The sequence below is a fragment of the Trichosurus vulpecula genome, chromosome 1 (assembly GCF_011100635.1).
Source record: "Trichosurus vulpecula isolate mTriVul1 chromosome 1, mTriVul1.pri, whole genome shotgun sequence".
Classification (NCBI taxonomy): domain Eukaryota; kingdom Metazoa; phylum Chordata; class Mammalia; order Diprotodontia; family Phalangeridae; genus Trichosurus; species Trichosurus vulpecula.
The window spans coordinates 76,777,768-76,789,814 of record NC_050573.1 but is presented as its reverse complement, the minus strand read 5'-3'; the positions used below and the strand labels follow the sequence as shown (position 1 = coordinate 76,789,814).

Here is a 12,047-nt window from a genome sequence, read left to right as displayed (position 1 = left end):
GATAATCATGTTTGCAAATTACATCATGCTAGTTGCATCAAGCCCCAGAATACTGCAAAGTCTAGTGGCGCAACATTGCTGTGAAAGCAGTGAACACAACAATCCCTGAGAGACTGAACTTGAATATTGCACTTAGGGCAGTAGAGACTCACGGTGGGTGTGAACAGGCTGTAGTACATAACCAGTGAGGAATGTCAAAGAACCACATTCACATGTCACTAATAGGAAGAAATGTTGGACTGGTCACATGGTAAGGGTGAGAGATTACAGATGGACAGCCTGAGAGTTCCATTAGCAACCTCACAATGTCAGGATAAATTTGAGGACAGAGACATGGTTAGGTGAATAGAGGATGAATACAAAAACATGACATGAACCTGGTCATGTAAGAAGAGTGTCGTGAGTGCTAATGCTCAGAACAAGGTCATGTTAGTGTGGAAAGCTAAGAATGACAGAGAGTTCTTTAAAAAATATATTGGAAAAGAGGTGATTCAAAGATAGGATTCTGCCCAGTGTGGATGGATCAGTGTTAGTACTGAGAGAAGGTAGAGCTGCTCAGTTCCTAATTTGCATCTATATTCTCTGTCGAGGAGAAAAACCTTTGGAATGGAAAGGATAGAACTAAATTGGTTAATAAAAAGTTTCATTCACAAGAAAAAGATAGTAAGGAAAACACTTAGCCGCTCAGTGATTTCAGGTCACTGCCCTCAGATGAGCTATATCCCAGTGTCCTGAATGAACAAGTGTATGTGATGCTGGGTCACTGTCAGTAATGTCTGAAAAATAATGGAGAACAGGGGAGTTAGTGCTGGATAGGAGGACAGATATTACAGCAATTTTCAGAAAAAGAAAATAAAATCTATAAACTCTGGACTGGTGAGCTCAATTTTGCTTCCTGGCAAAGGGGTGGTTAATAAATATGTATAAAAGAAGCAGTGATCTCTAAGAGCCAGGATAGGTTTGGTGGTTGTTTTTATGCTGACTTGCCCAAGGTCACACAGCTAGTAAGTATGTCAAGTGTCTGAGGCTGGATTTGAACTCAGGTCTTCCTGACTCCAGGGCCCGTGCTCTACTCAAGGATGGGTTTGTTAAGAACAGGTCATCATGCTGCATGCACTCCTTTCTGATACATTCCTTCCTTGATGAGGAAGTTTTTCTTTATCAAAGATCTTCAGACAGACTCTAGATGACTGCTTGTCAGGTGTCCACTAGAGAGGGTTTGTATTCAGGTAGTAGTCTGGACTAGATTCTTCGAGCTGACCTCCAACTCTGTGCTTCTGTGAGTGTTGGTCAACAGGTTTATGGACATCTCCAAATATGAGATCAGGAGAAGGTGGAGAGGAAGACGCAGCCAGGTACTGAATTCACTTGTAAAGAAGGGAGAGGAACATTTTGGCAAGAAGGTCACAGCAACAATGATCTATGGAATGGATGATTGACTGAGTGAAGCTCAGAGGAAGAGACATTGCTGAGAAATGATGGCAGGAGGATCTCAGAGAGGCTGTGTGTGTCTCTGCCTCCTCATCCTTACGTATTCAAGGATGTGACGGAATTATCAACTGGCACTGGAAAGGATGGACGGGAATTTAGTGCCTCCTATTAAAGAGCCAAGAGTATAAAAAGAGGATGGAGCAATGTAAAACGAAGGGGCATTTCTTAATAGTAGCAGTTGGATTACAGAGAATACAGTGGAAAGGAAAGGAGAGGGTAAGAGGAGGAAAGGGACTTGGGAGAGGTAGGTTTGGGCCTATATGTGTCTGAGACCATGAGGAAAAGGAGCAGGGGAAAGGCATTCCTTTTGATGAATTTTGAATTCCTAACTTTTTTTATTTGGCCCATTTTGAGGTGAAGAGGAGCTAGGCTTAGATATGACCTCTCTATCAGCTGTATTGTCAGAACTCCTCTGTGGTTACTTTTCAAATAAACCACCTCCTCTTGGCCTTCCAGAAAGCTATCAAAGATGTAAAGTTGAGTCCTGGGGTTTTGGTTAGGGCACACTGCTTTTAAACACAGCGGATCTTTGGTGGTCAAGATCTTAGTCCAGGTTGTGAGGTGATTCATTATGTCAATTAAGGTTAGTCAGTAGAAAGCCTTGAGGGTTTGTGTGTAATAATATCAAACTTTGATGGAAAAGGGAGCCACTAAACTGTCCCTAAGGATCCCTGTGGGCCACATACTGATTTATAAAACCACATGTTTGTATATCTTTTTTTTTTTTAAACTCATCACCTTAAAATCAGATAGGAACTATATCTTAATCTTGTTAAGGGCACACTCAGGAATGTTGTGGGCCACATGTTTGATAACCTTTGGTGTAGCCATCCTGTGACTGGGAAAGGTTGATTTCAACAGAAAACAACTTTGAATCACAGGGATGAGGGTCACAGGAGGAATGTATTCAAAAGATCCCACACATGGAACATGTTCTTGGTTCTTTATTAGGCTTGATGCTTGAGGGAGCCCATTGCTAAAGGTGGCATTAAGCCTTTGCTTGAGATCTCAATTTTTTCAGAACTTAATCATTTTGGCACCTAGGCATCTTCAAGGCCCCTAAGAGGTCTTAGATTTTCTTATGCCAGTTATAATAAAAATCAGATTTTCAGTGCTGAAAGGATCTTTAAAGAGATATTTAGTCCCAATGAATGGGACTTTTCTTGTCCAGTATCCCTAACAAATATTGTCCCACTTGCAAAGCTCAAATTGAGGTTGCCAAACCCACTGCCTCCTGAGACATCTCTTTTGGGGCAGCTAGGTGGCACAGTGAGTAGAGCACTGGCCCTGGAGTCAGGAGGATCTGAATTCAACTTTGGCCTCAGACACTTGACACACTTACTAGCTGTGTGACCTTGGGCAGGTCACTTAACCCCAATTGCCTTGCCTTCTCCCCTGCAACAAAAAAAAAAAAAAGACATCCCTCTTTTCACTTTTGAATAAAGAGTCCTCATAGTGAACCTCAATCTGCTTCTCTTCAAAGAATCTACCTATTACTCCTAGTTTTATTCTCCAGGACCAAACAGAATAAATTTAATCTTATACATGTGACAGTCTTTGTATTTAAAGTCAAGTCTCTTCTGGATAAAATGTTCCCACTTCCTTCAATTGATCATTATCTGGGATGATCTCCAGTCCTCTCCGAATCAATATCTTTCAAATGAGAAACCTGTATTTTAACTCTGATTTATCTTATCTCCAAAAAAAAAAAGTCCTTACATGATTTATAGAAACCTACTAGCACTGAGAATTGTATAGTCTCTGGAGTTGTAGGAAACCTCAGGTTTGTAAAGTGTTAAGACTATTGTCTCAGGAGTCAGAGGACCTGGGTTCAAAACCCACCCCACCTCTGACACTTAATGCCTCTGTGATTTTTGTCAAGGCACTTATCCGTAGTTTCTTCCTTTATATAATGAGAAAATTAGACTAGATGGCCTCTAAGATCCCTTCAAACTCTAGATCTGTATCCTGTGATTCATATTTGACCTGTAATTCTCTTTTACAACTTCCCTAACAATTTATTATGCCTCTGCTGGAAGACATGCAGAGGGGAAACAACCCTATGCCCTAAGACAGCTGATTCCCCGCCGCCCCCTTTTATTTGGATAGCTGGAATGGACTTATTTTCCCTTATGTTGAGCTATAGCCTGCCTTACTGTAACATCTACCCATTTATTGTTCCTAATTCTGACCTCCACTTCCAAACAAAAGATAACCAATCCCTTTGTCACATTGTAGTCCTTCTGAATTTAAAGACTGCTATTGTAAATATCTCCCTCTGCGCCTCCTTGATGACTTTTCTCCAAGCTAAACATTTCTAGTTTTTTCAGCTTATCCTCATAGGGCATGGTTTCCAGCCCCTCACAATTTTTGTTACCTTTATCTTCATAAGCTTCAGCTGGTCTCTTCTAGTCTTCTAGAAACCTTGATACCTGGTATTAGATAGTACTCCAGATGTGTTCTGACCAGAGCAGAATGATGGGATATCACTTCCTTTGTTCAGCTATTATTGTATCAGTGTAACTTTAAATCTCTTTCTGGTCTTTTGATTTTCAGCATTGCATGACACATTAAACTTACTGTTTACCAGAAGTCTTAGGTGCTTTTCACATGAATTACTTTCTGTCTTCTGCCTTTGTAACCCCAATCTTGACTTTTGCAATCAATTAAAAAAAACCCCACAACTCCTAAATACAGAACTTTGTACTTTATCCCTATCAAATTTCATTGCTTAAATCTGGCCCATTATTCCAGTTTTATGCATACCTATTTTGTCATCTATTTGACTATCTCTATTACATGTTATCAGTAAATGGGATAAGCTTGTCACCTATTTCTTTATCCAGATCACTGATAAAACTGTAAAACAACCCTGGGCCAGGGATGGAACTCTGGCATTATCCACTACACACACACACCCCAGGGTACACTCTCTCTTCTGCTCTGTCTCCTGACATCAGCGCATTAGCATTCCTTGAGTCCAGGTTGTGAGGGACTTTTGAAAATATTTCTCTGAAATTCTGGCAGCCTTTACTAGTCTAACTTGTCATAAGAGGAAATGGGGTTAACCTGAGATAACTTACTCTTTTTTTAAAAAAATTATTTTTAATTTTTAGTTTACAACACTCAGTTCCACAAGTTTTTGAGTTCTGAATTTTCTCCCCCTCCCCCCCAAGACAGCATGTAATCCGATACAGATTCTACATATACCTTCACATTAAACTTATTTTCACAATAGTCAAGTAATATAACTTATTCTTAATGGAACCATGTTAGCCTGTAGCGATCACCTCTTTTCTTTTCAAATATCCATAAACCATCCTTTCAATGATCTATCCTAGCATTGTGTCAGAAATGTGTATTACGTTCTAGTCAGTTGCATCTGACTCTGTGACTCCATTTAGGTTTTCTTGGCAAAGATTTTCTTCTCTGGCCCATTTTACAAATGACTAAACTGAGGCAAACAGGGTTAAATGACTTGCCCAGGGTCACATAGCTGGTGTCTGAGGCCAGGTTTGAATTCAGGTCCTTCTGACTCCAGACTTGGCACTCTATCTCTGCCCTGCCTTACTAGACTTAACTAACCCCAGTAAAACAACACCTCTCCTGTTTGGTCCACTTCCTCAAAAATCACTAGGCTTTAGCTTTTTGAAAATCAAGACCACATATACCCTTCTCCGTCTTGCCCATTTTCCACAGTTCTTCAAAATTAGCCATCAGTGGGTTTGGCAGTCATGATTACAAGTTCTTGTGGTGCTGCAGAAAATAGTTTTCCAAGCCAAGTTAAACAAGATAAAGTTTAAGTGGTTCCACCTTCTCTGCATCGCTCATCATCTTTCTGTTCTCATCAAGTAGGGGGATCCTTATCTTTAATCTTCTCCTCAACTCAACATTGCTAAACAGGCAAAATGAGGTAATTATAAGCCTTAGCTAAAAGGTTTTTAAGCCCTGGTACAACTTCTTGTTTTAAGATCACTATTTTTTTTTCATCATATTCATTTTGAAATACATCCTTCTCCCCTCTACCACCTAGCAAGCCTTTTCTTGTGTGAAAGAACAAAAAAAGATTTTTTAAAAAAGATTTTTAAAAGATCTTTTAAAAAGAATAAAAGATTTTTAAAATGTGACCAACCTATCAACTGGGTCTGATGGTATATGCCATGTTCCACATATGCCTTTAAAGAAGGGAGGGAGGTCAACTTTTTCATCTCTTCTTCAGGCTAAGTGTAGTCATAGTTATACAACATTCATTTTGTTTTTTTTTTCTCTTTTTATTTCTGTTGTTGTAATTGTGTGTTCTTTTCCTGCTTTAGCTTACTTCAGTTTTAATGTGTTCATATGTTTACCTGTGCTTTCTTGAATTATTGTTACCTTCAAATAGTTACATACATGTACCACATTTTGTTTAACCTTTCCTAGTCAATGGGCATTTACTTTGTTTCAAGTTCTTTGCTACCACAAAAAGTGCTGCTATAATTATTTTGGTATAAATAGGACTTTTCTTTGTGTCTTTGGCCTCCTAGAGGAGGAAGTTGTATGATTCCAAATTATTTTCCAGAGCAGCAGGGCTACATGGAATGCTACAGTTATTTCTAAGTTAGATATGAGTTAGATTTCCCCCTCTGGTTGAACCACAAATTCACAACTCCATCAATAATGCTACATGCATTATAGTGGGCCTGTCTTTTCACAGCCCCTCTAACCTTGAATTTTCTCATTTTTTGTCACCTTTACTGATATGCTTCACTGTAAGGTGAAACCTCAAGAGTTTTGATTTTTTCATTTCTCAGTGATTTGGAGTTATTTTTCATATTTTTAAAATAAACATATTGTTTTTATATCACCTACATTTCTCCCATTGTATCTTTTCTTTCCACCCACTCCCAAAGAGACATCTCTGATACTAAAAGTATAGCAAATTAACCAACATAGCAAAAAAGTCCGACATATATTCTATCCTCATGGTCCCCCACCTCTACAAAAATATAGGGCATGAATACCTTATAACTTACTTGGGGGCCAAACTTGGTTATTATAATTTTACAGTGTTCAGTTTTGATTTTTTTTGTTCTTATCTACTTTGTTGTCATTGTGTTTCTTGTTTTCTTGGTTCTGCTTACTTCACACTGTTCTTATGAGTATTCCTATTGTATTCATCACATTTATCATTTTTATAGCACAGTAATATTCCATTTTAGTCAGGTGCCACAGTTTGTTTAGCCAGTTAGCAGTCGATGGATATCTACTTTGTTTCTAGTTCTTTGCTACTTCAGGAAGTCCCTCTTTAAATATTTTGGTGTTTATGGGACCTTTCTTTTTGTCATTGACTTCTTTGGATGGTATATACTTAACTGTAAAGCTTCTGAGTTTAAAGGGTGTGGATATTTTAATCATTCTTTTCAGATAATTTCAAGTTGCTTTCCAGAATGTTTGGATCAGTTTTGCTAACAATGCATTAGCGTCCCCATCTTCCCATGCCCCCTCCAGTATTGATTACTCCCAGCTTTTGTAGTTTTTGCTGGTTTGCTGGGTGTGAAGTGAAACTCAAAAGTTGTTTAAGTTTACATTTGTCTTATTAAAGCCTAGGAGAATTCTTTCATATGGTTGTTAATAGTTTGCAATTCTTTAGACAACTTTTTTCACAGCCTTTCACTACTTATTCATTGAAGGACAAGTCTTGGTCTCATATTTGTTGGTTCCATGCACACACACACACACACATATATGTGATACCTGAGCAGCCAGCTATTGCTAAAAAAAAACCCTGCCCCAGCCCCTAACTAAAAAACCCCTGTTTGCATAAGAAAAACAGACTTAGTTCCTGCCATGTGGCGTTCAGCGGGTGTCCTTGGCCCGTGACTGTTCTGGGAGTATGGATTGGTTGGCCAGGGGAGGGGCCTGATGCTAGCCATCTCTGTTTTCTGAGCAGGCTGAGAGATGTCTCTATCTTGTGTCAACAAACCCAGCTGGAACGTCCCTTGGTCTGCCTTGAAGGATGAAGGCCTCAGCCCCAGACATTCTCTTGAATTCCTTATTCTTATCTTATGTTGTGGGATGTAAATGGCAAATTGGACAGAGAGATCCTGGGTTGTAATTCAGTTGACACTTTGTCAGCTGTCTGATATGCTGTACTTGCAATCTATTCAGGAGGTTCCTCTTCATGTATCATGATCATAAAAGTGAAAAAGGCTTGCCAAGCCTGCTAAAAATAACATATGCAAGTTTCAGGAGATAATTAACCACTGCTCCTTGATCTATTGTATAAATTTGACTTCTCCACCCCAGACTCCTGGTCATTATGATTTGGGTTGAACCCCGAATGGCCGTTGGCTAATAAATTCTCCATTTAAAACTTATACTCTGTGGTGTGTCTCACTCGCTCTTGTTATAACTGTGTATGTGTGTGTGTGTGTGTGTGTGTGTGTGTGTGTGTGTGTACACAGACACACACACACATATTGAATGGCCAACACTTTCAAAGAAATTGGATGCAAAAGTTGTCCCCCCGTTTCTCTTCCTTCCTAGATATTTTGTTTTAGATATTACCAAGACCTTCCCCTCCCCTTTTTTTTGCATTTTTTTTTTCAAAAAAAAAAATTAAAAAAATTTTAAATTCTAAATTCTCTCATCCCCAGCCCTTTCCGTTGTCATTGAGAAGGCAAGCAGTATATCAGTTATATACATGAAATTATGTAAAACATTTCCATATTAGCTATGTTGCCCCCCCAAAAGCAAGAAAAATAAAGAAAAAATTAAACTTCAGAGTGGCCAAGTCATTCAACACTTGATCATTGTTACAATATTGCTTACTGTGTACCAAGACTTTTCAGTTTCATATAACCAAAGTTATCTATTTTACTTTCTGTGATTGCTTCTAACATTTCTTTGGTTAAGAACTCTCCCCTTTCTGGGCATGAACAGGCAGTTTTCAGAAGAAATCAAAGCTATGGTCATATAAAAAAATGTTCTAAATCACTACTGATTAGAAAAATGCAAATTAAAGCAACTCTGAGATACCATTTCATACCTCTATCAGATTGGCTAATATGGCAAAATGAAAATGATCGATGTTGGAGGGGATGTGAGAAAATTGAGACACTAGTGCACTGTAGGTGGAATTTTGAACTGAAACAACCATTCTGGAGAGTAATTTAGGAACTGTGCCCAAAAGGCTACAAAACTGTGCATACCCTTTGATCTAGCAATACCACTACTAGGTCTGTTTCCAAAGAGATCAAAGGAAAAGGAAAAGGACTCACATGTACAAAAAATATTTATAGCAGTGACAAGGAATTGGCAATGGAGGGGATGCCCACCAGTTGGGAAGTGGCTGAACAAGTTGTGTATATATTTGTGATGTGTTTATGATTGTGATGGAATACTGTTGTCCTTTAAAAAATGATATGAAGGAAGGTTTCAGAAAAACCTGAGAAGACTTATCTGAACTGATGCAAAATGAGGTGAGCAGAACCAGGAGAACATTGTACACAATAATAGCAATGTTGTATGGTGATCAGCAGTGAATGATTTAGCTATTCTGAGCAATACAGTGATCCAAGACAATTCTAAATGCCTTAGGACAAAAAATACTATTCGCCTCCAGAGTTTGAATGCATTTAAAGCATTTTTTAAACTTTATTTTCTAGGAGTTTTTTTGGTTTTGTTCTTTGGTTTGTGTTTTCTTTCACAGCATTGCTGATATGGAAATATGTTTTTCATAACTTTGAATCTATATCACATTGCCTTCTCAAGGGGAGGAGAGAGAATTTTGGAATTCAAAATTTTAGTAGATGAATTTTTAAAAACTATTTTTACATGTGATTGAGAAAAATAAATTTAAAAAAACTCTCCTCTTATTGATAGTTATGAGATTTCTCTGATTTGATTCTCTTCAAAATTTTAAAATTTGTGATCTTTTAATATTCAGGTTATGTAACCATTTGGAATTTATGTAGTAAATGGTGTTCAAAGCTAATGTCACACTGGTACAACTTTTTCAGAACCATACTACTTTTTTTGTATTCATCCTGTCAACTGCCCTCACTTCCATCTCTTTTATATTTCCTTATTAAAAAGGAATTCATTAGTGAATTTCTTGTTTAGCCACATTTGTGGTTTTCCTTCCTCCTCAGAATCAATTGTATCTCATCAAAATTTCCTCCTGTCCCTCTTAAGCTTCCCTTAGTCCATGGAATCCTCCTTGTGTGTGTGTGTGTGTGTGTGTGTGTGTGTGTGTGTGTATGAGATTTCAGACTCTGCCTACCATTTCTCTCACGCATCATAACACTAGTGACACAGCCACTGTCTCCAAAAAATTATCATTTGACCTTTACAGTGTCATCGTTGTACTTTCCCCAACCTAGGAGTTTTCCTTTTTGGTCAGAAACCAGTCTAAAATAGCAATAATCCTTGTTTTTTCTGTAACTTTCTGAAAAATGAAATGTTAAGGAATTCAATTGAAGAATTAATCGGTTGCTTTGCTTTTCATAGAAATAAAGGCCAGCATATACCTGGGTAATTGAAGTGTCTTCATTGCTGTTAGATCTTCTATGTTAGTTTTGTGATTTGTAAAGAATGCATCATTCTGTTATTCTTCCAGCTGTTCTAGTGGCCTGTATACTTCCAGTACTGTATTATCTTTGTCTCTTCTTCCTTTGTCTATCATATGTTCACACCAGACTTCTCCACAACTGTGTGAATTTCCCACACAGGTGAATATCGTCTTTTTAAGCTTTTTTTTCCTATTAACAAGCATTTATGAATATAATCTTAGTATACAATCATTTCCCCTCCCTTCTATCTTATATCATCTTCTTAAACAATGTGTACTGTTCCATTGCCTTATTCTAGTTATGAATTATATCCCTTCAAGTCTGTGATGTCTACAAGTTGCCCCCAAATTAAAATCTCTAGCTCACTTTCGTTATTATCTTTATTCTGTGCATTAGATATATAGACACCCAAGCCTGTATTATTTCTGCCCCCTTTCTCCATCATTTCCTTTCCCAAATTACTGAGTATCCCTGATGCTTTCTTATTATGTCATATCTCCTGTCCTATGTGGTATCTATGTGTTTTAATAGTCATGCCCAGACTTTTCTCCCTTGTCGTTCCTTTTAATTTAATTCCAGTTGTATTCATTTTTGTCTTCTGCCATCATATTTATTGAAGTTATGTCCTCTTTTATGTCCCCAAGTCTACCATCCCAGTCATTGTCCTTATCACCATATACAGCTGTTCTCATAATAGCTGTCTTACTAGTCTTTTTCTATTCTTTCCCTCCCTCAAAACGTCCTGCACACAACTGCCATATTTATCTTCTCAAACATTACTTTGTTTGTAGATATTGCCATTAATCCTTTGCCATTGCCCTCTTTTCCTCTTCCCCAAGAAACCTTCGGTAGTTCCACATGCCAGTGGAGTAATCCATATTTCTCAACCCAGCATTGGTGCCCATCATAATTGGTACCTTATCTGCCTAGTAGTTCACATCAGAGAGGACTTTAAGGTTTTCACAAAACTCTCTCCTTGCAATTCTTTAGGATAGGGAGCACAGGTATCATTCCCGTTTTGTATGTAAGTAATATGAGGCTCTGAGAGAGTTTGACTTGTCTGTGATCACACATCAGTAAATGTTTGAGGTTGGATCTTCATTATCCTCCTGTAGTCTTCCCCGCCTTGAACCCTTTCTCCTTCTTTATACAGTTTTCCCTACTGGGAAGGAAAACCTTTTCTAGTCTCTGCCTTCCAGACCTATTTCAGCTCCCACTTTCTCTTTTAACCTTTTGCTGATTACCTCAGTTCTCAATAATCCTGTCTTTTTCTAAGCTAGCCTTTGTTGTCTGTGCCACTAATTTGTTGTTTTCCATATATTGCTTCATATTGTTTACCACATTAAATGTGTATGGTATGCTTTTTCAAATAGTCATTCAGTCTTTTATGGTTGGGACTCATAGCTTTGCATTCAGTCTGTCACATCGTGTCTTTCCAGAAGTGTGGGTTGGTAATAATGATTCAATTTCACAATCAAGCGACTTATCTGACAAAAATGCTACTTTGTTGCTTTTTAAAATTATAGCCAATGGATTCCATGCATGAGAAGGGAATGTCGGATGATCCTCGATATAACCAGATGAAAGGGATGGGAATGAGGTCTGGGGGACATGCAGGGATGGGGCCTCCTCCAAGCCCAATGGATCAGCATTCTCAAGGTACTGTTTTTCTCATAAGGCCCTTTCCCTCAACCTTTTCCCCCATCAATGTTTATATATTTACAGTAGTAAAGCTGTATATTCTCTGTAGTGGGATCTCTCTGAACCCTTTGATATGGCAGAGATTTTTCGATTTTTCATTTTCCTTCTGGATATAGGTTTTGATAGCCATACCTTGTCATGTGCATAGAAGATAAAGTTGTTTTGAGCAACTGTTTACAATTTTGTGTCTCCTCATTAAAACATTGCTAATTGTAGGTCTGTAAAATGTTCGTGTTATTTGACAGTATCCTGTCTCTGATATCATCCTTATGCTTATAGCATTAAAGATCTTAGAGGAACTGT

The 12,047-nt window shown here is 38.1% G+C and overlaps 1 protein-coding gene across 10 annotated transcripts in view; it reads left to right on the top strand.

Annotated features, from left to right (window-relative positions):
* The window catches only part of SMARCA4 (SWI/SNF related, matrix associated, actin dependent regulator of chromatin, subfamily a, member 4), a 119,979-nt gene that overhangs the window by 26,230 nt on the left and 81,702 nt on the right, over window positions 1–12,047 (top strand). For all 10 annotated transcript variants that reach the window (XM_036749953.1, XM_036749973.1, XM_036749972.1 and 7 more), the window contains exon 3: window positions 11,570–11,702. In XM_036749953.1, coding sequence (XP_036605848.1) covers window positions 11,570–11,702 — 133 coding nt within the window. The remainder of the gene's footprint in view (window positions 1–11,569; window positions 11,703–12,047) is intronic.